The 26,264-nt window shown below is 44.4% G+C and overlaps 1 protein-coding gene across 7 annotated transcripts in view; it reads left to right on the top strand.

Annotated features, from left to right (window-relative positions):
- Positions 1-26,048, top strand: part of LOC105497056 (zinc finger protein 160) — a 38,493-nt gene extending 12,445 nt beyond the window's left edge. Inside the window, exons 2-8 of one of the 7 annotated variants that reach the window (XM_071086079.1) lie at positions 536-620; positions 726-850; positions 6,299-6,352; positions 7,406-7,461; positions 16,083-16,209; positions 16,661-16,789; positions 20,662-26,048. In XM_071086079.1, coding sequence (XP_070942180.1) covers positions 16,176-16,209; positions 16,661-16,789; positions 20,662-22,847 — 2,349 coding nt within the window. In that variant the 5' untranslated portion in view covers positions 536-620; positions 726-850; positions 6,299-6,352; positions 7,406-7,461; positions 16,083-16,175 and the 3' untranslated portion in view covers positions 22,848-26,048. The other 6 variants (XM_071086080.1, XM_071086077.1, XM_071086078.1 and 3 more) reach the window with 6 other exon arrangements.
- The last annotated feature ends 216 nt before the right edge of the window (positions 26,049-26,264 follow it).

The raw sequence follows: 26,264 nt of genomic DNA, 5'->3' as shown, positions 1-26,264 counted from the left end.
ACACTTAAAATCTTGCAAAATTAATTACCCTTGAGGTGAATATAAATGCAGATGTTTTCTGAAGACGATTTTACAGGCTTTTTTTCTACAACAGATTAAAATAAGTACTTAGAAAACAATTTTTATTTAAAAATTGTAATCTATGCTTTTTTGTTTCTCTTCTATTTTTTCAAGTACTTTCAGAATACATGTAAAGTGAATTTCAAATTACACTATATGTAGAAATTATTGACATAAGCATATTCTGATGACAAAGTTTATCTCAAAGGTATTTGAGGCTGTGTCATCTCAAGAGTGGAATGGGATAAAGGAAGAACAATGGAATTTGTTGCTATTTGTAAAAAGTTACTGCTTTTTAAAAAGCAAGTTATTGACCTAACTAATCATAGGCCTCAGCCCTGCTCCAGAACCAAGGTTGACACTGTCCTTCCTGGCTGGGTGGGGAATAGAAATGGAAAGGAGGTTCTGCTGATCAGCATGAAATTGTACACTCCCCGCTAAGCTCAAGTTTTGCATTTCATGTTCTGTATTGCAGAAACATTCCTGGATCTGAACACTGCCCCGTCGACGACCTAGAGAGATCCTAGCTCCCAGCCCACTGAGTGGCTTCAGCCTCGCTGGTAGGGCTCTCCTCCAAAGCTCTGGAAACAGACTCCTGGGAGCAAGACGAAGGGAAGCACAGGTGTTGCTGCCTTTCCCCAAGCCCTCCCCTCTTCATCCCTCAGGCTCCTCCCAACTGCTGGCCCCTCTGCATGAGGCGCCCACCCAGGCCCCGCCTGCAGGGAACCCAGCTCTTCTTACAGATTCCTGCAGCCTCTAGAAGCTGATACTTGGAGTGAAGGCCTCACACGTGAGTTTCCCTCTGTTTAGGTTAAACTTGGGCTCCCCAGGCTCCTGCACATCCATGCTTGATTTCCAGGAGTCCTCAGAGACATACATACACACATATATATATATAAAAAAATTAAGATAGGGTCTGGCTCTGTAGCCCAGACTGGGGTACTGTGGCGTGATTGTAGTTCACTGCAGCCTGGACCTCCTGGGCTCAAGTGATCCTCCCATCTCAGCCTCCTGAGTAGCTGGGACCGCTGGTGTGTACCACCACGTTTAAATAATTTTTAAAATATATATATTTAGTAGAGAGGGGGTCTCACTGTGTTGCCTGAGCTGGTCTCGAACTCCTGTGCTCAAGTGATCCTCCCGCTTCGACTGGAATTACAGCCCACAAAGTGCTGGGATTACAGACGTGAGCCATCACTTTGGGTCCTATAGACCTTAATATCCCCTCATGGCTCTCTTATCCCCAAGTAAATTCAGAGATGTCCATGAGAGGTCAGGGGTCACTTCCCATTGAACCACACAGGCTGGTCCTGCTTGCAGTATTTCTGCCTTCAGGCCATGTAGACACCTTTCACGCCATTTCCTGCTTAAAACTCTTTACTCACTTCCCACCCTGTGCCTTGTAAAGTCCTCACCTGCGAGGTGCATTCACCCTTTGGATCCCCTAAGCCTCACCCTTCATTGTGTCTGCACCACAGCACCGCAGCTCCAGTGCAAGAGTCCTCGCCCTGGTCCTGGGATTCCGCAGATCCACCCCTCCTCTGAGACACCTGCCCATCTTGCTCTCATTGAGCCTTGCCCTCTGCCCCGCAGGCCTCCCCCTCATAAGCATGGCTTCCTCTGACCCAGCGTTGAAGGAGGTGACTCGGGCCTGTCTGTTCACCTCCAATGTTCTTTTGTCCAGATTCCACTCCACTAGAACTTGTGCTTTCAGTAGGTGGGCATCTTATTCCATCCCCTTCCCTGTAAATATGTGGCCAAAGGGGATCAGGAGAGAGACGGGATCAGGAGAAAGAGAGAGGAAATAGAAAAACTGAGAAGGAGTGAAAAGGATGGGTGAGAACCATGAACAGATGGCAACGCAGAGGATGGGTGGGGAATTTGCAGACAGACACAGAGTGAAAGACAAAGCTGAGAAAGTGTGGGGCAGGGAGCAACTGGAGAAATGTAGAGAAAAGCTGCGTCTCCAGAGAGATGAAGACAGCAAGATAAGGAGAGGGGCAGAAAGGGGGAGGCTTCTCAGACAGAGTGGGGGAGAGGAGGAGGGATTTGGAGCCAGGGCAGACAGCAGTGTGGTGCTGGGACAGTAAGACGGGACAGCTGGCGACAAGGAGAGCATAGGGAGAACCACAGCATGGGGAGGCTTGGGATCTGGGGGTGCCAGAGAATGGGGACAAGGGGTGTAACAGGGAAGAGGGGATTTAATAGGGGGAGCAGACGGGGAGCACACATGAGGGAAGAAAGACGCAGAAATATGTGGAGATTGGGATTGGAACAATGAAAAGATTGGGCAGAGAGAGGAATAAGGTGGAAGAAGGTGTAGGAATGGAGCAGAACAGGCAGAAGAGAAGGAAAGGAGGGAAGAAGGGGAGAAAGAGCAGGAGAGGAGGGGGGCTCAAAATGAGGAGCAGAAACCTGGGAGGAAACAGAGAAAAAGCCAGAGAGAGAAGTGAGGATGAGATATGTACAGAATGAGAGGAAAACACACAGGAAGAAGGCGGGGACCTTGGCTCAGGTGAGTGGTGAGTTGATTGAATATGGGTAACTTAGTTGTGACATGTTGATTTCTGTCTTTATAATCGAACAGGTTTTAAATATGCTTAAAATACACAGATAAAGATGAGAATTGCAAAACTCTTGTCTATAAGGCTATGCATTTTATAATTATGGCATCAGAGGTTAGCTTCCACTTATAACCTTTTCAACCAGAGGGCAGTGACTTGACTCATTCATTTGTGGGCCACCCTTTTCCTCCCTTTCCCTGGGATTGGGTAGGGGCGAGAACATGAGTTAATGTAATACTGATTACATAATATTTAGTATTATATGATGCTGATTATAGTCAATATAATAGTGTACAGTCAATATAATAGTGAACACGCAACACGGAAAACTCATCACCAAAATCTGGAGGAACTTCTTCCCAGCAGCAGTGCATTTTCCATCCTACACTAACTGGGTGACCTTATAGTTCAACTCAATTCTGACACTGTCCAACTAGAATTAGGATCAGATGCTGTTTACTGGTTGGTCAGTTCCACAGGGCTGCCCCCACTTCAAATGCCAGTCACAAGTCACAGGTTGGGACCTGAATTTCTGGGCGACCAAATGTAAATTGGGGATTCCCTTGACTCCCCTCCTCAGGTTGTAGTAATCTGCCACAGTCATTCACTGAACTCAGGAAAACACTTGGTTTACTCATTTGTTATAAAGTATGTTGCAAAGGACACAGATGAACAGCCAGATGGAAAAGCTGTGCTGGCTAGTTATTCAAACCCAAGCAAAGTGTTAGGGAAGCACATCGATCAGGTCAGTCAGAGCGTACAGCATATGAAGTGAGGGCAGCCTTGTGCGACTGAGCTCTCAAGCTGTGGTGTCTGATTCTGTTTTGTAGACAGTGTCAGAATTGAGGAAAACGGCAGGACTCCCTACCTGGTAGTCTGCTGGAGAACCTGCCATTGTGGGGAAAAATGACACACATTTTGGTGACTAGAGGTGAAACGTTCTGTGTTGAGTGTCAGAGTAGTATGAACAATTTTTTTCCTCTCTGAACAGATCTCCAATGCGTAATAAAGCCTTTTTTTCTTCTACTTTTCCATCTTTAAGACAAAAAATACTCTCAACTACATTTCCCTCTGTAATAAGTACCTATTTATGCTCTATTTAAGAGCATAATATACTAAAAACTAGTTTTACTTTGCCTTCAATTCTTTTTTTTTTTTTTAATAAAAATATAGAGACAGGATCTTGCTGTGTTGGCCAGGCTGGTCTCAAACTCCTGGGCTCAAGTAGTCTTTCTACCTCAGCCTCCAATAGTACTGGGATTACAAGCGTGAGCCATGTGCGGCCACTTTGTCTTCAATTCTTGCTTCAACCTTTGAATTATTGCTTGAATCTAGCTTTCACATCCAGCATTCCACCGATTCTTCCTTTTTCAGTCATCAGTGACCTCCCCATTCCTAAATGCCGTCATTCATGTCCTGTCCTCATCTTTTTCTTCCTATTGGTAGCATGTAGCACAGCCAGTCACTTCCTCCTCTGTTGTCCTGGCTTTTGTGACACCCCGTTAACTTTTACATATCTATTCAATCTTCTTGCCACTCTCCTCACTTTCTGCTTTCCTCTTCTCTTCTGGTGTCTCCAGAACTTTCTGTTCTCTGAATGTGTGAGTGCTCATGGCTCAGTCCCTACACCTCTTCTTGTCTCCTTCCACACCCACTGCCTTTCCTTACTGTCTCATCTCATGGCTTTATGTCCCACCTATTAATACACGGCTCCATGTCCCCTGCAGACCCCCCTCTGAGGTCTAAAATCCTGTGTCCAGTTGTCTCCAAAACACTCTGCAGGAATATCCCAGCAGGCATCTCCATCTTCATATGTCTAAAAGTGACTTCCTGGCTGGGTGCGCTGGCTCATGCCTGTAATCCCAACACTTTGGGAGGCGAGGCAGGCAGATCACCTGAGGCCAAGAGTTTAAGACCAGCCTGGCCAACATGGTAAAACCCTGTCTCTACTAAAAATACAAAAAATTAGCCAGGCGTAGTAGAGGGCGCCTGTAATCCCAGCTACTCGGGAGGCTGAGGCAGGAAAATCGCTTGAACCCGGGAGGCAGAGGCTGCAGTGAGCCGAGATTATGCCAGTGCACTCCAGCCTGGGCAACAAGAGTGAAACTCCGTCTCAAAAATTAATAAATAAATTAATTAAATAAATAAAAGTGACGGCCGGGCGCGGTGGCTCAAGCCTGTAGTCCCAGCACTTTGGGAGGCCGAGACGGGTGCATCACGAGGTCAGGAGATCGAGACCATCCTGGCTAACACGGTGAAACCCCGTCTCTACTAAAAAATACAAAAAACTAGCCAGGCGAGGTGGTGGGCGCCTGTAGTCACAGCTACTCTGGAGGCTGAGGCAGGAGAATGGTGTGAACCCGGGAGGTGGAGCTTGCAGTGAGCTGAGATCCGGCCACTGCACTCCAGCCTGGGCTACAGAGCCAGACTCCGTCTCAAAAAAAAAAAAAAAAAAGTGACTTCCCAAACTCCTCCAAACATGTCCACCCCCTGCAGTCTTGCACATCTCAGCTGAGGGCAACCCTGTACTTCCTGGGGCTCAGCTGAACTTCTTGTCACGTGTAAAATATGGAAGATATTATGTTGTAAGTGTGTTACTTTGTAAAATAAAGAAAAAATTACGCATTTACTTAAAACAGGTGAGGAAATACATGGTTTCATAAATTCTTTTGAGGTATGGGAGAAAGAATGTTTGAAGACCTCTCCCTGTGTGATCTGCCCCCTCAGGACCTCTCGGATGTCATCTCCTTCCTGTGTCCGCCCCGCCCCCTCTGCTGTAGCCACACAGGCCCCTTTCCTTTTCCTGGAGCCAAGGTTGCGCCTGCCTCAAGGCTTCCATGTGGGCTGGCCCTCTGCCTGGAACTCTCTGGCCTCTCAGCTGCAAGTGCCAAGCAGCCTTTCTTCCTGAGGTCTTTGTTCCGACATCACTTTCTCTGTGGAAACCTTTGTGATGTCCCACAGCCTCCCATTTGACATGGCAGCCCCACCTTCACCCCCACCTCTGGTCCATGTTGCCTGTGCGGTGTGATTCTTTTTGCTCCTTCAATATCCAGTCTGGATCCTGGTGAGAACAAGTCCCCAGCAGAAGAGCAGAGGCAGAAGGTGGGGCTGTGCTGGGCTCGCCCCCTCAGTGCAGCTCAACCCTGGCTTCACGTTAAGAGTGCCCAGGCGTTTTGCAGAAACATCTCTTGTACCCCCTTGACATATTTTCATTTCAGTGTTTTAGAGCCCAGCCGAGTAATATTTAAAGTTGACTCTGTTCTGTAGCCAGCTTAGTACCAACCCCTGTCTTTTGTTTCTGAAGGCTGAGCTCAGCCTGGGATCCACAGAGAGGTGAGGGGCTGTGTTCTGCGTGGGGTTTGGTCAGGGCTGGGTCTGTGCCCTAAAGGGAAGCTCAGTCCAGCCCAGCTCCCCACTGCTGCAGCATGTGTGGGCTTCTCCAGGAGGAGAGCAGGTTCTGAAGAAAGGGGTCAGAAGCTCACTTCTTCCTGTAGGAGTTTCTCGTGCCTGTATTCCCCCAGTGCAGTGGGGCGCAGAGGACCATCTTTCCATAGGGTGAGATCTTCTGTGCGTGTAATTGTGGCACATGAAGGGGAAGTATAGATTCTCAGCCCTAAGCAGCATATTTTGGATATTCAGTATTGACTTCTAAAGATTCTTTTATGTTACCCAAGGAAGAAGTCTGGAAGAAGAGGAAAGGAAAGGAGTCAGGAATGGCCCTTACTCAGGTAAAGTGATATTCCTGGTAGATTGTTCTTTTATTTCTTCCTGAAATACCTGGTATTGCCGTTGCGAATCTTCTCTGAGTCTGAAGCGTCCTGCCTGACACGTTTGCTGACACTCACCCATGCCTTCCCTCAGTCCCTCTCATCTCGCTTAGATTCCGTCTCATCAGGACCCAGTGACGTGAACTTGGGAAGAGGCGGCACTGGGCATGGTCCTGGGAAGGGCTCACACCCAGACGTGGATGGAGGACGGGGTGAGGGTCCCGTGGTGTCAGGGCTGTTGGGCAGCGGGGATTGTTCAGGGGCCACATTTGGATGCACTGTCAGCTCTGTGTAAACCATGATAACAGAAGCTGCCCATGAAGTCAGGTATTACTGTGCACAAGCACCTGCTCACTGGCGTAGAATAAGAACACTAAGAGGAAAGCTTTCCTGCCTCATTTTTAGTGCATTTGAAGCCGAACAAGTGAGTCATTGTGTTTCCGACTCCAAACTCGTAAAGACTGGGAACGGAATGGAAAATTTAGACGCTGATATTGGAGATAGATGATTCTTTCATTCCTTCATCCAGTTTAATGTATGACATCAACATAAATGTGTAACAAGTTTCATTAAACTAGTCTCAGAAACTCTATCCCATGGAGACTGTGATGCTCTTACAAGAAGCTTTGTCCGTCGGGTATTGCAGGTGAGAATGGTATATGAGCAGAACAACCTTGCCGTTAGAGAGACTGGAACTGTATTTTTGTTTTACCGGTTATGAGTCAACATTTCGTTTCTTTTATTTTAAACATGGCATCATGTATATATTTGTTTTATAGTGAAACAATACATTTATGCGCCAAGAGGGAAAGCATGCCTTTTCCTGTCCAGCCTTCCAGCCTCCCTCACATCTCAGTGGGAAGCCACTGTTCTCAGTTGTGTGGGAAGGGTCAGTGCGAGTCCTGTAGAAATGTATTTTGACATCATTATGAGATTTCAACAAATTCCTCAGTGAATGTTTGGTTGTGATATGTTAACCTGCAAGTTTTGAACATTGACATGTTTTCGTGTTAGGAAACAGGAGCTCACTTTTCTACATCCTTGTCGGAGCATTCTGGGAATGAAGACAGGTGGATCTTTTAACTTTCTCACTTTTATGAAGAATACCACACAGGGTGCTGCATGGTGGCTCACACCTGTAATCCCAGCACTTGTGGAGGCCAGGGTGGGAGGATCATGAACCCCAGAGATTGAGGCTGCAGTGAGCCATTATAGCACCACTGCACTTCAGCCTGAGTGACAGAACCAGACCTTGTCTCAAAGAGAAGAAAAAAGGTGCCACCCTGGCTGCCTGTGACCATGCCGACTTCACTACAGATCGTGGAGGGTTCCTCCGGGCTTGGCCATGGGAAGAGTGATCTCTTCTAGGATGGTGCATTGCCCGTGTTGCTAGATCTGGCAAGATTCTATCCCTATCCCAGGTGCAGAGGCGGCCTCTCGCACCAGTACCACGTCAGATTTCCCCCTCATTAAGCAAACTTGCCACTGTGTTCATTTTATATTACGAAAATCTGGAGATAATGCACCCCATTGCATTTTCATTTTCTTATTCCTTGTGAGTCTGAGTGGGTTGCATTACTTTGTAGATGTGTATATATGAAATGAATTTTTATACTTTGCTCCATTTTCTGTTCCTGGAATTCAGGAGCTATTTTGTATTCTGCAGTTTATTTTCTTTTTAACTTTTATTACATTTTTTGAGACGGGGTCTCACTCTGTTGCTGGAGCGAGGCTGGAGCACAGCGGCCCTGTCACTGACATGCAGGTTCAGTTGCTCGCTGCTGGCAGAGTTCCGTTAACAAGAGCAAGGTCTAGTAGAAAGACGGTGACTTTTTAATTCCAAAGCTAGCTTTGGGGAAGAAGTACAGGCTTCCTGCCTTAAGGTACTGCGTTTCTTTTGGAGCAGAAAGCAGGTGCTTTAAAAAGGGGGGCTTGGCATGAATGGCACGCAGGAGAGGAAGCAAGCAGGTGGGGGTCCCCCTAACTTGCTTCTGTGCCTTAGGTACCGAGGGGTTGAGCTGGCAACCAGAACTAGGTTGTAAAAGTGGCTGAAACTCTCCGGGTGGGAGAGAGTGTTGTAGCAGCACTGTGGGTTGTAGACTGATTGCTGTCTCGAGGCCTGGCAGGTGAGATTCCCCTCTGGAGCTCCAAGCACATAGATGAACTTGCCCTGTAGAGAGTGTCTGGTGAAGGGGAGGTAAAAGGTTATAAGTGTATTTCTAAAGGGCTAAGTAGGAAGTAGGGAACGGGGGAAAATGGAGAAAAGAGAAAATAAGAGAAAAAAATAATAACTCACCCCCTTTTTCTTGGAAAAATGAGGGTACTCGGTTATAGTACAGTCGTGACTCACTGTAGCCTTGACCTCCTTGGCCCAAGCAGTTGTCCCACCTCAGTCTCACCCAGCTAATTTTTTATGTTTTTGTTTTTTGTAGAGACAGGTTCTCACTATGTTGTCCAGGCTGGTCTTGAACTCCTGGGCCCAAGCCATCCTCCTGACTGTGCCTCCTAAAGTGCTGGGATTACGGGCATGAGCCATCGTGCCCGGCTTGGTTTAATTCTTTATATATGCACTGTTGTGTTCCTTTCAATTGCACATTATTCTGTTGTAAAAGTAATCTTTCTTTGCTTACCCCTTTCTCAATTATTTGTTTGGTTTATCTTGTTTTGGAAGGCCTTACGAAATGAAATGATATGCTTTATCTTTATCTACTGGTGGGTTGTTCACATGGCCTTTGTCTTTGACCCAGTTCCTGGCATATACAGCTCCTAAAATCTGTAGAGTTTCCAAAGTGTTGCCTTTTGCATGCTGATGTATTGACTGATAGCTGGCAGCCCCCAACAGGCTTCAGGATAGGGCGCGGGTCACCAGAATATCCACGGCAAGATTGGAAGATTGGGGCTTTAAACTCCACTCCTCAGCTGCCAGGGAGAGGGAGAGGCGATGAAGGTTGATCACCAGTGGCCAATGGTTTCATCATGCCTATTTCATGAAATTTCTATGAAAACCCAAAAGCACACGGTTCAGAGAGAGCTGCAGGATAGGTGAGCATGCGGAGATTCCTGAGGGTAGCATGCCCAGGGAGGGCATGGAAGTCCCAGCCCCTTTTCCCATACCTCACTGTCTGCATCTCTTCATATACATTTGTTGTAATATCCTTTATAATAAATGGGTAAATGTACATAAAGTATCTCCCTGAGGTCTGTGAGGTCTAGCAAATTAATTGAACCCAATGAGGGAATTACAGGAACCCTGATTAATAGTCTGTCAAAAGCACAGGAAAAACAACCTGGGGCTTGCTATTGGCACCCAAAGTGGGACTGAACCCTCAACCTGTGGGATTTGACACTATCTCCAGGTCGATGGTGTTGAAACTGAACTGGGGTTGGAGGACACCCAGGCGGTGCCTCCTGCACAATTGATTGCTTGCTGGTATGGGGGGAAACTATACATCTGTTTATATATTTATTTGTTTGTTTGTTTATTGTTTTGAGACAGGGTTTCACTGTGTTGTCCAGGCTGGAGTTCAGTGGTGGGATCACAGCTCACTGCAGCCTCGATCTCTGGGGCTTAAGGGATCCTCCCACCTTAGCCTCTGGAGTAACTGAGACTATAGGCATGCACCACCATGCCCAGCTTGATTTTTTTGTAGAGATGAGGTTTCATTCCATGTCCCAGGCTGTTTTCCTGAGTTCACGCAGTACTCCTGCCTTGGCCTCCTAAAGTGCTGGGATTATAGGCGTGAGCCACTGTACCTGGCACATCTGATTTTAGAAGCATTTTCTGAGATTATAGTAGGAAAAACAATTTGATTTTTCCACAGAATGTGTCTTATGAATTTGAATGTGTGTACATTGGTACGTACTTTATTTGATTCATTTTATACTATTTAGATTCAGGGGGTACACATGAGATTTCTTACGTGGGCATATTTAGTGATGTTGAGGTTTAGTCTTCCGAAGATCCCATCACCCAAGTAGTGAACATAGTACCCGATAGATAGTTTTTCAGTCCTTCCCCTCTTCCTTCCTGTTCCTTTTTGGAGTCCTCAGTGTCTGTTGTTCTCATCTTTGTGTTCTTGTGCACCCAGTGTTTAGCTTCCATCGTGAGAATGTGCGGTATTTTTCTATTTGTGCATTAATTCGCTAGGGATAATGGCCTCCAGTTGCATCCATGTTGTTGCAAAGGACATGATTTTGTTTTTTTATGGCTGTATAATATTCCATAGGGTATATGTCTACTATATTTTCTTTATCTGATCCACTGTTGATGGTCACCTAGGTTGATTCCATGTCTTTGCTATTGTAAATGGTGCTGCAATATACATATGAATACAGGTGTCTTTTTGAGAGAACAATCTATTTTCCTTCGGGTACATATCCAGTAATGGGATTGCTGGTTTGAATTGTAATTCTGTTTTCAGTCTTTGAGAAATCTCCGAACTGCTTTCCACATGGTCTGAACAGATTTGCATTCCCGTAAGTGTATGAGTGTATAAGTGTTTCCTTTTCTCTGAAGCCTTGTCAATAATTGTTATTTTTTTGACTTTTTAATAATAGCTATTATGCCTGGTATGAAATGGTGTCTCATTATGGTTTTGATTTGCATTCTCTGATGATCAAGGTGTTGAGCATTTTTCATATGCTTGTTGGCCAATAGTATGACTTCTTTTGAGAAGTGTCTGTTTATGTTATTTTGTCACTTTTTAGTAGGGTAATTTGTTTTCTTCTTGTTGATTTGCTTATGTTTCTTATAGATTCTGGATATTAGTCATTTGTCAGATGCGTAGTTTGCAAGTATTTTCTCCCATTCTGTAGATTGTTTATTTTGTTGATAGTTTGTTTTTCTGTAACAAGCTCTTTAATTAAGTTCCACTTGTCTGTTTTTCATTTTGCTGCATTTACTATTGAGGTCTTCATGAATTCCTTGCTTAGGCCAAAGTCTTCTAGAATTTTTATAGTTGGAGGTCTTATATTATTTAATCCATCTCAAGTTAATTTTTTTATATGGTGAGAGATAGGGGTCCAGTTTCATTCTTCTGCAGATGTTTAGCCAGTTTTCCCAGCACCACTTATTGAATAGGGTATCCTTTCCTCATTGTTTATTTTTGTTGATTTTGCTGAAGATCAATTGGTTGGAGGTGTGGGCCTTTATTTTAGGGGTCTCTGTTCTATTCCATTGGTATATGTGTCTGTTTCTGTACCAGTACCATGCTATTTTGTTTACTGTAGCCTTGCAATATAGTTTGAAGTCAGGTAGTGTGACGCATCCAGCTTTATTCCTTTTGCTTAGGACTGTCTTGGCTCTTTGAGCTCTTTTTTAGCTTTCATATACATTTTAGAAGGTTTTTCTAATTCTGTGAAAAGTTATGTTGATCATTTAATAGGAAATACTGTTGAATGTATAGATTGCTTTGGGCAGTTTGGACATATCAATGATATTGATTATTTCAACCCATGAGCATGAAATGCTTTCCATTTGTTTGTGTTGTCTCTGATTTCTTTCACTGGTATTTTGTAGTTCATAGAGATAGTTCACCACCTTGGTTAGACATATTTCTAGGCATTTTTGGGGGTGTGTGGCTATTTTTAATAGGATTGCATTCTTGATGATGTGTTTCTCAGCTTGAACGTTACTGGCGTTTAAGAGTGCTGCTGATTGGGCCGGGCGTGGTGGCTCACACCTGTAATCCCAGAACTTTGGGAGGCCAAGGCAGACCTTTTTTGTTTGTTTGTTTGTTTTTTTGAGACGGAGTTTCACTCTTGTTGCCCAGGCTGGAGTGCAGTGGTGTGATCTTGGCTCACTGCAACCTCTGCCTCCCGAGTTCAACTGATTCTTCTGCCTCAGCCTCCTGAGTAGCTGGGATTACAGGCACACATCACCATGCCTGACTATCTTCATCATTCTTCTATTTCATTTTCTCCTTTTATTTTTTATGTTTTTTAGAGACAGGGTCTCACTTTGTAGCCCAGGCTGGAGTACAGTGGTGTGATCATAGCTTACTGCACCTTCAACCTCCTAGGCTCAAATGATCCTCCTACCTCAGCCTCCTGAGTAGCTGGGACTACAGGCTCCTGCCACTACACCCAGCTAATTTTGTGTATTTTTTTTTTTTCCCGATATGGCAACTCTTGTTGCCCAGGCTGGAGTGTAATGGTGCGATCTCAGCTCATTGCAACCTCCATCTCCTGGGTCCAAGCGATTCTCCTGCCTCAGCCTCCCAATTAGCTGGGATTACAGGCGCCCGCCACCATGCCCAGCTAAGTTTTTGTATTTTTGTAGAGACGAGGTTTCATCATGTTGGCCAGGCTGGTCTTGAACTCCTGACCTCAGGTGATCCACCTGCCTCGGCCTCCCAAAGTGCTGGGATTACAGGCATGAGCCACCACGCCTGGCCCATTTTTTGTAGAAATGACAGTCTCCCTATGTTGCCCAGACTGGTCTTGAACTCCTGGCCTCAAGCGACCCTCCTCCCTCAGCATCCCAAGGTTCTGGGAGAAGGGACATCAACCACTGTGCCTAGCCTCATTTTCTCCTTTTTTCACTTCACTATTGATTCCTTCTGCCTGGTCAAGTCTACTGTGTGTGTGTGTGTGTGTGTGTGTGTGTGTGTGTGTGTGTGTGTCAGAGTCTTGTTGTCACCCAGGCTGGAGTGTAGTGGCACAATCATAGTTCACTGCAACCTTGAACTCTTGCGCTCGAGCAGTCCTCCCACCTCAGCCTCTCAAGTAGCTTGGACTAAAGATGCATGCCTCCATGCCCAGCTCATTTTTATTTATTTATTTATTTTGTAGAGATAGGGTCTTACTATGTTGCCAGGTTGGTTTTGAACTCACAGGCTCAAGCAGCCCTCTCGGCTCAGCCTTCCAAAGCGCTGGGATTACAGGCATGAGCCACCACGCCTGGCTCTAGTGTGTTTTTTAATTCAGTTATGTTTTTCAGTCTAGAATTTCTGTTTCTTATTCATAGTTTTTATCTCTTTGTTGATAGTCTCATATTTATTGTTTTTCTGATTTTCTGAAGTTGTTTATGAGTACTGCCTTAATACATTGAGCAACTTTAGGAGTCTTATTGTTATTTCTTTGTTAACGTGTGTGTGTGTGTGTGTGTGTATATATATGCTGCTTTAGTATTACTTTGTGGTGATTTAATGTGTTGCTGTGTACGGTCCATGTTTCTTTTTTTTCCTTTTGATATCTTTTTTTTTTTTTTTTGAGATGGAGTGTCACTCTGTCACCCAGGCTGGAGTGCAGTGGTGCGATCTCAGCTCACTGCAACCTCCGCCTCCCGGGTTCAAGCGATTTTCTGCCTTGGCCTCCTGAGTAGCTGGGATTGCAGGCATCTGCCACCATGCCCTGCTAATTTTTGTATTTTAAGTAGAGGTGGGATTTCACCATGTTGGCCAGGCTGGTCTCGAACTCCTGACCTCGTGATCCACCCGCCTCGGCCTCCCAAAGTGCTGGGGTTACAGGCGTGAGCCACCGTGCCCGGCCTCTTTTGATATCTTGTTACCTCCTGTTGGGACCTGAGCTTTTCACTAATCAGCCACTTCTAGTTTTTGATTCTGGCTTCCTTCAGGGAAGACATGCTACAGTCATCCTGACTAGAGGCTCTGGAGATCCCTCACGCCTTTTCTAGGGACTTTTTGCTTGTAGCTTAACTAAAGCAGTTGTGCCGGTTTGTATGCGGGGAAAGCCTCTGTTGTCTGCCGGCTGTTCCGCAGCAGCTTTGCTTCGCTGGTGTTCTAGTAAGCTGGGGGCTGCACCGCCACCTAGTGTCTGCCTACGTTACTACAAGCTCTGGTTTATGATGGATGGCTTTGTTCTCAGTAGCTTGCTTACCTGGGGTCCTGTTACTTCAGTGTTTGTATTCAGGCAAGACAGAAACTTGTCCCTTAGCAGTGCCCTGAAAAGTCAGAACGTTATGAGCCTTGTGTGGTATTACAGGAAAAAAGAGAAAAAAAGAAGTCCGAATGTTAGATGGATATTCCCATACTTTCTCTCCCCAGGAGAAAATGGAAGTGTGGTTTTCTCACAGGGATACTGCATCATGCCAGGGCAGGGCCTCAGGTGAGTAGGTGTTTCAAAAGAGTTCTAACCTCTGATGTGGTTGCCAGATTTCCCACAAAGGCAATTTAGTCCATGTAGTGTTATGAAATCTGTGTCTCCATGGGTAGTGGTTGGGACTTCCTACTCCTCTGTCTTATAGACAGCATCACTTCAGTACAGTTTTCTTTCTTTTTTTTTTTTTTTTGAGATGGAGTCTCACTCTTTCGCCCAGGCTGGAGTGCAGTGGCGTGATCTCGGCTCACTGCAACTTCCAGCTCCTGGGTTTAAGTGATTCTCCTGCCTTAGCCTCCTGAATAGCTTGGATTACAGGCACCTGCCACCATGCCTGGCTAATTTTTGTATTTTTAGTAGAGACGGGGTTTCACCATGTTGGCCAGGCTGGTCTTGAACTCCTGACCTCAAGCGATCCACCCGCCTCGGCCTTTCAAAGTGCTAGATTACAGGCGTGAGCCACCACGCCCAGCCGCATTATCATTTCTTAAGGTATCAGTTGTGCTTTAGTTCATGTAGATATTGACTATCACTAAGTATATCAAACATATCTAACACTTCCATAGAGATAACCTGTTTTCAGTTTTTTATTTGTATACTTATTGCCCATAAAACTGAGAAATGGACACTAATATAGAGGATATCACAACCTCTTAGGTAAAAGAATAATCAAACAGAATTAGGGAGACATAACTTGCTCAAAAGTCCTTAATGTATAGGGAAATATGGGAAAAACAGACTCAGTTTCTCCTACTTTGCTTCCATAATATGAATACTTCTGTGATCTTGGAGGTATTGGGTTTTCCTCTACACATGAAATAAACAGTCCTGCAACAGACCCCACATGGGTGTTCTCATATTCGATTCCATTCTGACACTGTCTATCTGGATATAGGGTCAGCTCCCATAGGCTGAGGGTTCAGTCCCACAACAGCACACACACTTTCATGCCAGTCGCAAACACAGGTTGTGGCCTGTGCTTCTCAGTGACCAACTGTGAATTATGAATTCCGGTGACCCCCTCCTTGGAATTGATTAGTTTGCTTGAGTAGCTCACAGAACACAGGGACACACTTTACTTATATTTACCCATTTATAAGAGAAGATACTACAAAGCACACAGATGAACATCTAGATGGAAGTGATCTATTAGCTGAGGTCTGGGAGAGGAGTGAGGAGCTGGGATGTATTCTGTCTTTTGAGTTTTCATGGAGGCCCCATTATGGAGGCATTGCTCCCATCATTAGCATTGGTGATCAACTGAACCTTCATTCCCTCTGCCCTCCCGAGAGGACAGAGGCTTAGTCTAACCGAGCCTCAGTCTTTCCAGTGACCACCCTCCGAGCCTTAGTTCCAGTGACCGCTCTCCATCCTGAAGCTACCTAGGTGCTCCAGCCACCAATTATCCCATTAATGTACAAAAAGACACTTATCACTTCACAGATTTCAAGAGACCTCTTATGTCAGGAGAGGGGGATGAAGACCAAATCTGTATGTCACATTGTCACAATCTGGATCTGTCAGCTCACCCACTTCAATTTGACCTATTCTCACAGTTTTCTCCTCTTCTCCTTTTATGTGAAGTTTTGAACTCTCCCCTTAGCCACTTGGTGAAATGTGTTTTTCATTTTAGGTACGGTTGACATTTAGGGATGTGGCCATAGAATTCTCTCAGGAGGAGTGGAAATGCCTGGACCCTGCTCAGAGGACTCTATACAGGGATGTGATGTTGGAGAACTACTGGAACCTGGTTTCTCTGGGTAAGAATGACTTTCTTCCAGAAGTCAAGATCTGTTCTTTTTTTTTTTTTTTTTGAGACGGAGTCTTGCTCTGTCTCCCAGGCTGGAGTGCAGTGGTACGATCTCGGCTCACTGCAAGCTCTGCCTCCCGGGTTCACGCCATTCTCCTGCCTCAGCCTCCCGAGTAGCTGGGACTACAGGCGCTGCCACCTCGCCCGGCTAATTTTTTGTGTTTTTAGTAGAGACAGGGTTTCACCGTGGTAGCAAGGATGATCTCGATCTCCTGACCTTGTGATCCGCCCGCCTCGACCTCCCAAAGTGCTGGGATTACAGGCGTGAGCCACCGCGCCTGGCCCGGTGGATGAATTTTTGACGTTTTCTTAGATCCACCTGTAATGTCCTCTCATGTAAACATAGGGCTGGGATTCTGAAAAAGCCCCAGCACATTGTGATCCTTTCTTTTTATAAACAGGACTGTGTCATTTTGATATGAATATTATCTCCATGTTGGAGGAAGGGAAAGAGCCCTGGACTGTGAAGAACTGTGTGAAAATAGCAAGAAAACCAAGAATGCGGGAATGTGTCAAAGGTGTGATCACAGGTAAGAGCTCAGATGGGCAGAGAGAAGGCCACTCCTTAGAGTGTGGGAGGCTGGGCACAGTTGCTCATGCCTGTAATCTCAACACTTTGGGAGGCCAAGGCGAGCAGATCACTTGAGTTCAGGAGTTCAAGACCAGCCTGACCAATATTGTGAAACCCCATCTCTACTAAAAATACAAAAAAATTAGCTGGGCGTGGTGGCGCATGCCTGTAGTCCCAGCTACTCAGGAGGCTGAGGCAAGAGAATTGCTTGAACCCGGGAGGCAGAGGTTGCAGTGAGTCAAGATGATGCTACTGCACTACAGCCTAGGTGGCAGAGCGGAACTCCGTCTCAAAATAAATAAATAAATAAGTGTGGGAAACTCTGCAAATGAGACAGTTCTTTGGGGAAATAAGTTGCCTCAGAGACAGAGGCAAAGTCTTGACCATGATGGACAACACCCTGTCATTTGAACTCTGTGGTTCCTTTTGAAGAGACTGCTTGCTTTCTTGGTCTCGCCCTCTGTATTGAATTCCATATGGTGCTCAGTTCTTAGTCCATATGAGTCAGAGGTGAAGCCTCCATAGTGCTTAGTCCTAACATTTAGACTTATTTATGTTCCACCCCATTTCCTGTGCGTGGAGACCTGCCATTGGCTGCTGCTCCTTGGCATCTGCTGCCCCGAACCTCATGGAAGAGACTCCAGCCGTCTCTGCCTGTCGAGTTCCCTCAGCCATTTCTTCCATTCTGCTTTTGCCGTTCTTCATGGGGGTGTGTGATAAGCGAGTGGGTTCTATCTTCTGAGATTGTTCTCAGCATAACTGTAAAGACACCTAACAAAATCATTCTCTCATTGATTCTTAGTCTTACATGGGGTGCATATTCTGTTTTTCCAGGCTTCAGCACAGAAGTACATGTACTACATGTCCTCACTTATATTTGGAATCTAAACCAATAAAACTAATAGCAGCAAAGAGTAGTGTGTGGGTTACCACAGGTTGAGGACTGGAGGGAATAGGGAGATGTCAGTCACTGGGTGAAAACATTAGGAGTAAATGATAGGTTTTTGAGATGACTTATATGGTAATAAGCTTGTTTCCATCAGTCCACATTGTATACCTATAACAGAATATCAGTTTGTTTCCTGTAAATATATATAATTTGTCAATATAGAATTTTTAAAAAAAATCATATTCCAGTTCTTGTTATCTGTGCTGGTTCTGAAATAAAAATCTTTCTTTTTCTTAAGAGAAAATTGTTTATTATCCCACAGACAATAATTTTTTTTTTTTTTTTTTTGGAGACAAAGTTTCACTCTTGTTGCCCAGGCTAGAGTGCAATGGTGGGATGTCAGCTCACCACAACCTCTGCCTCCTGGATTCAAGAGATTCTCCTGCTTCAGCCTCCCAAGTAGCTGGGATTACAGGCATGTGCCATCATGCCTGGTTAATTTTGTATTTTTAGTAGAGATGGGGTTTCTCCACGTTGGTCAGGCTGGTCTTGAACTCCCGACCTCAGGTGATCCACCTGCTGCAGCCTCCCAAAGTGCTGGGATTACAGGCGTGAGCTACCACGCCTGGCCAATAATTTTTTTTTTTTTTAAGTTTCCACACATGGCCTTAAACAAGAACATTTTATATATGCAGTTACTCCTCTCAATTCATTTTATCATGGGCTGCTAGAATATCTTATTAGTTGATTTTAATAAAATTAACACATTATGGTTTTCAGCATGTATTATGAAATGTAACTGTCAGGCTAGGCGCGGAGGCTCATGCCTGTAATCCCAGCACTTTGGGAGGCCGAGGCAGGCAGATAGTGAGGTCAGGAGTTGAAGACCAGCCTGACCAACATGGTGAAATCCCGTCTCTACTAAAAATACAAAAATTATCCAGGTGTAATGGCACACGCCTGTAGTCCCAGCTATTCGGGAGGCTGAGGCAGGAGAGTCGCTTGAACCCTGGAGGCGGGGGTTGCAGAGAGCCGAGATCGTGCCACTACACTCCAGCCTGGGGAATAGAGCAAGACTTTGTCTAAAAAAAAACAAAAAAAAAAACAAAGAAATATAACTGTCATGTACCACTTACTAATGTTGCAAAATGCCTGCTCTGTGTGGATATAGTTATATAATAGGTATTTCAAGACCTTTTTTTCTGACATAGTTTTATTGAATATTCATTTTCCTAGTGCTGTTATGGTTTTGCAGTTCAGAATTCCTGCTTCTTAATTATGTTTCCTGTGAGCCATTATAATATATTATGTTGTATTTTAACATGTATCTGTACATAATGAGTATGCTTTAAATGTGTATAACTTATTTTTCTTCAACTGAGCTAGCCATATGTTTTTGGCCAATTGGTTTGTGCTGTGAGGTCATGGTGGAGAAATAATCCTTTGATGGCTAACATAGGATTGCATCATGTGAGTGTTTTGGTCGTAGGTAGTTTGAAGCTAGGCTACCCCGATTTATTTTTTTATTTTTTAAGACATCTTAGTGGCTCTAAGGCTGTAGTGCAGTGGTACAATCATAGCTCACTGTAACCTTGAACTCCTGGGCTAAGACAATCCTCATGCCTCAGCCCTTTTTTTTTTTTTTTTGGATGAGACGGAGTTTTGGTCTTATTGCCCAGGCTGGAGTGCAATGGTGCAATCTCAGCTCACCGCAACCTCCACTTCCTGAGTTCAAGCAATTCTCCTCCTCAGCTTCCCAAGTTGCTGAGATTACAGGTGCCCACTACCATGCCCAGCCAATTGTTTATATTTTTAGCAGAGACAAGAGTTTTGCCATGTTGACCAGGCTGGTCTCGAACTCCTGACCTAAGGTGATCCACTTGCCTCGGCCTCCCAAAGTGTTGGGATTACAAGCATGAGCCACTGTGCCCGGCAGCCTCGGCCTCTTGAGTATCCAGAACTTCAGGCACATACCAGCATGCCATACTGATTTTTTTTTTTTTTTTTTTTTTTTGACAGAGTCTCGCTTTGTCACCCCTGTTGGAGTGTAGTGGCACAATCTCGGCTCACTGCAACCTGCACCTCCCAGGTTCAAGCGATTCTGCCTCAGCCTCCTGAGAAGCTGAGACTACAGGTGCATGCCACCACGCCTGACTGATTCTTGTATTTTTAGTAGAGATGGGGTTTCACTATGTTTGCCAAGCTGGTCTCAATCTCCTGATCTCATGATCCACCCTCCTCAGCCTCCCAAAGTGCTGGGATTACAGGCATGAGTCACCGCGCCTGGCCTAATTTTTAAATTATTTTGTTTTTGTAGAGATGGGGTCTTGCTATGTTGCCCAGGCTGGTCTCAAACTCGTGGCCTCCTGTGATCCTCCCACCTTAGGCTCCGAAAGCATTGGGATTACAGGCATGAGCCACAACACCCAGCCCTTCCCAAATATTTGAATTACATATAACTGCATTTTATTTGTTAAAAAATACTACTTTTGGCTGGGGGTGGTGACTCATGCCTGTAATTCCATCACTTTGGGAGGCCGAGGCAGGTGGCTCACGAGGTCAGGAGATCGAGACCATCCTGGCTAACATGGTGAAACCCTGTCTCTACTAAAAGTACAAAAACAAAACTAGCCGGGTATGGTGGTGGGCACCTGTAGTCCCAGCTACTCAGGAGGCTGAGGCGGGAGAATGGCGTGAACCCGGGAGGCAGAGCTTGCAGTGAGCCAAGATCGCACCACTGCACTCCAGCCTGGGTGACAGAGCGAGACTCTGTCTCAAAAAAAAAAAAAAACTACATTTTTGTTCCTAAAAATTGAAATTCACGGTTCTGAAGTTCCGAAGTCTGTTCAATAGAAGTATTACTTTTGGTGGAATATGTTTTCAATGTAAAATACTTACTTACTGTAATTAATTGGAAATGTGTGGTTCTTTATGTCTTATAGATATCCCTCCTAAATGTACAACCAAGGATTTGCTACCAGAAGAGAAGAGCAGTACAGAAGCAGTATTCCACACAGTGATGTTGGAAAGACACGAAAGCCCTGACATTGAAGACTTTTCCTTCAAGGAACTTCAGAAAAATATGCATGACTTTGAGTGTCAATGGAGAGATGACACAGGAAATTACAAGGGAGTGCTTATGACCCAGAAAGAACGTAAAAGAGATCAGCGCGACAGAAGAGACGTAGAAAACAAGCTTATTAACAATCAGCTGGGAGTAAGCTTTCATTCGCATCTGCCTGAACTGCAGCTATTTCAAGGTGAAGGGAAAATGTATGAATGTAAGCAAGTTGAGAAGGCTACGAACAATGGTTCCTCAGTATCACCACTTCAACAAATTCCTTCTAGTGTCCAAACCCACAGGTCTAAAAAATATCATGAACTTAACCATTTTTCATTACTCACACAAAGACGAAAAGCAAACAGTTGTGGAAAACCTTACAAGTGTAATGAATGTGGCAAGGCGTTCACTCAGAATTCAAACCTTACGAGTCATAGGAGAATTCATAGTGGAGAGAAGCCTTACAAATGCAGTGAGTGTGGCAAAACCTTTACCGTTCGTTCAAATCTAACTATTCATCAGGTCATCCATACTGGAGAGAAACCTTACAAATGTCATGAGTGTGGCAAGGTCTTCAGGCACAATTCATACCTTGCAACTCATCGGCGAATTCATACTGGAGAGAAACCTTACAAGTGTAATGAGTGTGGAAAAGCCTTTAGAGGACATTCAAACCTAACTACCCATCAGTTAATTCATACTGGTGAAAAACCATTCAAATGTAATGAATGTGGCAAGCTCTTCACTCAAAATTCACACCTTATTAGTCATTGGAGAATTCACACTGGAGAGAAACCTTACAAGTGCAATGAGTGCGGTAAAGCCTTTAGTGTTCGTTCAAGCCTAGCAATCCATCAGACAATCCACACTGGAGAAAAACCTTACAAATGTAATGAATGTGGCAAAGTCTTTAGGTACAATTCGTACCTCGGAAGGCATCGGAGGGTTCATACTGGTGAGAAACCTTACAAGTGTAATGAATGTGGCAAAGCCTTTAGTATGCATTCAAACCTAGCTACCCATCAGGTCATCCATACTGGAACAAAACCTTTCAAATGCAATGAATGCAGCAAGGTTTTCACTCAAAATTCACAACTTGCAAATCATCGAAGAATTCATACTGGCGAGAAACCTTACAAGTGTAATGAGTGTGGGAAAGCCTTCAGTGTTCGTTCAAGTCTGACTACCCATCAGGCAATCCACTCTGGAGAGAAGCCTTACAAATGTATTGAATGTGGCAAGAGCTTCACTCAAAAATCACACCTTAGAAGTCATCGGGGAATTCATTCCGGAGAGAAACCTTACAAGTGTAATGAATGTGGGAAAGTCTTCGCTCAAACGTCACAACTTGCAAGGCACTGGAGAGTTCATACTGGAGAAAAACCTTACAAGTGTAATGACTGTGGCAGAGCCTTTAGTGATCGTTCAAGCCTAACCTTTCATCAGGCAATACATACTGGAGAGAAACCTTACAAATGTCATGAATGCGGCAAGGTTTTTAGGCACAATTCATACCTTGCAACTCATCGGCGAATTCATACGGGAGAGAAACCTTACAAGTGTAATGAGTGTGGCAAAGCCTTTAGTATGCATTCAAACCTAACTACCCATAAGGTCATCCACACTGGAGAGAAGCCTTACAAATGTAATGAATGTGGCAAGGTCTTCACTCAAAATTCACACCTTGCAAATCATCAAAGGACTCACACCGGAGAGAAACCTTACCGATGCAATGAGTGTGGGAAAGCCTTCAGTGTTCGTTCAAGCCTAACCACCCATCAGGCAATCCATACTGGGAAAAAACCTTACAAATGTAACGAATGTGGCAAGGTCTTTACTCAAAATGCGCACCTGGCAAATCACCGAAGAATTCATACTGGAGAGAAACCTTACAGGTGTACAGAGTGTGGGAAAGCCTTTAGGGTAAGGTCAAGTCTAACTACCCATATGGCAATCCACACTGGAGAAAAACGTTACAAATGTAATGAGTGTGGCAAGGTCTTCAGGCAGAGTTCAAATCTTGCAAGTCATCACAGAATGCATACCGGAGAGAAACCTTACAAATGAGTGTGGTGAGGTCATTAGGTACAATTCACTCTTTTCACATCAATTCATTCATTCTTGACAGAATCCTTACAAATGCAGTGACAGTGGCTAATCCCTCATGGGTTGAAGCATTAATAGATACGAGAGGCCATAAGCAAGACACATCATGTAAACATGTGGCAGAGGGTTTATCCAGGCCTCGCAGGTTACTAGGCATCAAAATTTATATCTTTGATGAAACCAAACAAATGTAATATGCATCCTTAGGCCATTACCCAGTGACTGACGGTAAGTGAGAATTCCTATGAGGAATAACAGTCTCTGGTTTCCCTGTTTGCCTTTGATATTATACACTGTAGAATACTCACCAGTCCAAATATGCTAAAGATTATATTTTTTAACTCATATATGAAAAGATTGCAGGATATTTGTAGGCAGTCAGTTACCTTCACCTTATGAAATGTTTTATTGAGTTATTTAAGGTTTTTTGGAAAGCCTACTGTTGAGTTTCAGTGTGAACTTTGAAATCTGTTATTGTGCATCCTTACACACCTTCCATGGTGGTTTCTTGGAAAGATCATTGGGATGGAAGGATCATCGATTGGGTGAAGATCATTAATTAGGTGAAGGATTATTTCTATCCAATTTGTGAAGAAGGAGGACTTTGCTTTTAAAATCAAGTATTGTCGGAATTAGCATTTGGGAGTGGCAAAAAACAATGTAAAACCGTGATGTCACTCACCATTCTGATAATGTTCAGGGTGCCTTTCTCCTACCAGGAGAGTACTGTGGCTTAGAAGAAAGAAATGGTCTATCAACTGAACATGAAATGGAGCAGGCCAAGACCCTAGGACATTGGGATTTTTGTGGGAGGAGAGTAATAGGTAATTAGACACTGATTGTGTGGTAGAAATACTGCAGGGGAAAAGGTCGCCCCGTTATCCATTAAAGAGCAATACCTGTTGTTTAGCAAAGAGTGATGAAAAATTGATCTTGTTTTTGAAATTGAAGAGAGAGGCCAGGCGCAGTGGCTCACACTTGTAATCCCAGCACTTTGGGAGGCTGAGACAGGTGGATCACCTGAGGTCGGGAGTTTGAGACCAGCCTGACCAACATGGAGAAACCCCATCTCTACTAAAAATACAAAATTAGCTGGGCATGTTGGTAGGTGCCTGTAATCCCAGCTACTTGGGAGGCTGAGGCAGGAGAATCGCTTGAACCCGGGAGGCGGAGGTTGTGGTGAGCCAAGATCATGCCATTGCACTCCAGCCTGGGCAACAAGAACAAAACTCCATCTAAAAAAGAAAGAAAGTGAAGAGAGAGTAGTCAGAGTGAAGAGTTTAATCAACAGAAGTAGAGTAACATATTCTTTAGTAGAACTCACATTATCTGCTTAAAGCACACTTTGCTAATGTTTTATTCAGAATGTATCATAGATATAATGTTTTAACTAATAGAATGGTTTTTCTCTATGAATGAATCACATTCTTTCTGCCAACATAGTTTTATCCTGTCTCAGTAGGATACTTCATAACATAATAACAATGCACCACTAGGCTCTTAAAGGATCAAGAACAATTTTTTTCGTGGTGAAATCAAATAACACAGTTTTGGAAACCTATAACCACATTTTGCGCTTGAATTATGTGCCCCACACTGTGGCTTAGGATACTTTTGGGGGTATAATGAAAATCTTAGCGAAAGTTAATTTCACATTCTTACACCCCAAAATCTGCATTGCCATTGATGCATATGCACCATATTATTATATTTCCACATCAGTTTCTTGTATGCCAAGTAAGACCTATGCTATGCATCTTGTTTTCCATGAAGTGAAAATACATAGTAAGAATATGGGAAATAAAAGGCCAGGCACGGTGGCTCACACCTGTAATCCTAGCACTCTGGGAGGCCAAGGCAAGCAGATCACCCGAGGTCAGGAGAAACCAGCCTGGCCAGCATGGTGAAACCCCTTCTCTACTAAAAATACAAAATTAGCTGGGCTTAGTGGTGCATGCCTGTAGTCCCAGCTATTTGGGAGGCTGAGGCAGGAGAATTGCTTGAACCTGGGAGGTGGAGGTTGCAGTGAGCTGAGATCGTGCCATTACACTCCAGCGTGGGCACCAAGAGCAAATCTTGGTCTCAAAAAAAAAAAAAAATTTTTTTTTTAAATTTGGCCAGGCATGGTGGCTCACGCCTGTAATGCCAGCAGTTTGGGAGGCTGAGGCGGGTAGATTACTTCAGGTCAGGAGTTCGAGACCAAACTGGCCAACATGGTGAAACCTCATCTCTACTAAAAATACAAAAACATTAGCCAGATGTGGTGGCGCACGCCTGTAAATCCCAGCTACTTGGCAGGCTGAGGCAGGAGAATGGCTTGAACCCAGGAGGCAGGGGCTGCAGTGAGCTGAGATTGCGCCACCGCACTCCAGCCTGGGCAACAAGAGCAAAACTCTGTCTCAAAAAAAAAAGTGGAGAATAAAGATAAAACCTCCTTCATGATGTTCTTGGAATATTGATATAATTTGAAAAGATTAATGTTCGTGAGTTTCCTCTTAAGAGTAAATATAGAAAATGAGAGTTTTATTTTGTTCTGGTAGATAAACTAGGAACATGTATGTTTGCTTATCACACACAGGCATGACTCTCCCATAACCTGTTGAGTATGTTTACTTAATATTCAACATACTGCTATTCAGCATAAATTCCTGCGGCAGCTTTCCTCCTCTGAACTACCTGTGTTGCTTCTGGTAGAGACCATGCTTCCCACCCTGCCAGATGGCTAGCCTGCAGGCTGCGACCCTTTGTAAGAAACAAAGGTCTCCTTACTAAAATTAGACATTTTTTGGCCTTTTTGGTCAATGCTGTTAAGGGTTTCTTGGTGGACACTCTGCGGCATCCTGAAGCAATGTGGCACATCATTGTGAGAGCGCTGAGTATACTGTTTGCTCAGGTCTCTCTTCTTCCTATAAAACCATCATTTCTGTTCCCATGGTAACACAGTCCATTAATCTGTGCATGGATTGATTCATTCATGACAGCAGAACTCTCATGATCCAGTGACCTCTTAAAGGCTCCACCTCTCAATATGGCCACACCGGGGACCAAGTTTCCAAATGAGTTTTGTTGGGGATATTCAAACCAGAGGAGTATTGTATTTTATTTTCAATTTCCATGTATTAATTGCTAGTATATAGAAATAAAGTAGTTTTTGTATGTTAATTTCGTAGTCTATTTCCTTAAAATCTCGTTCTCCAGATTTTTTAGATTTCTTAGGGTTTTCTACATAAACTATTAATTTCCCATTGCTGCTGTAACAATTACCACAAAGTGAGTGGCTTAAAACAACCCAAATTTAGGCTGGGCATGGTGGCTCACACCTGTAATCCCAGCACTTTGGGAGGCCGAGGCAGGTGGATCATGAGGTCAGGAGTTTGA

This window comes from Macaca nemestrina, chromosome 20, assembly GCF_043159975.1.
Source record: "Macaca nemestrina isolate mMacNem1 chromosome 20, mMacNem.hap1, whole genome shotgun sequence".
NCBI classification, from domain to species: domain Eukaryota; kingdom Metazoa; phylum Chordata; class Mammalia; order Primates; family Cercopithecidae; genus Macaca; species Macaca nemestrina.
The sequence above is the reverse complement of the archived record's forward strand: the minus strand, read 5'-3'. Positions and strand labels throughout refer to the sequence as shown.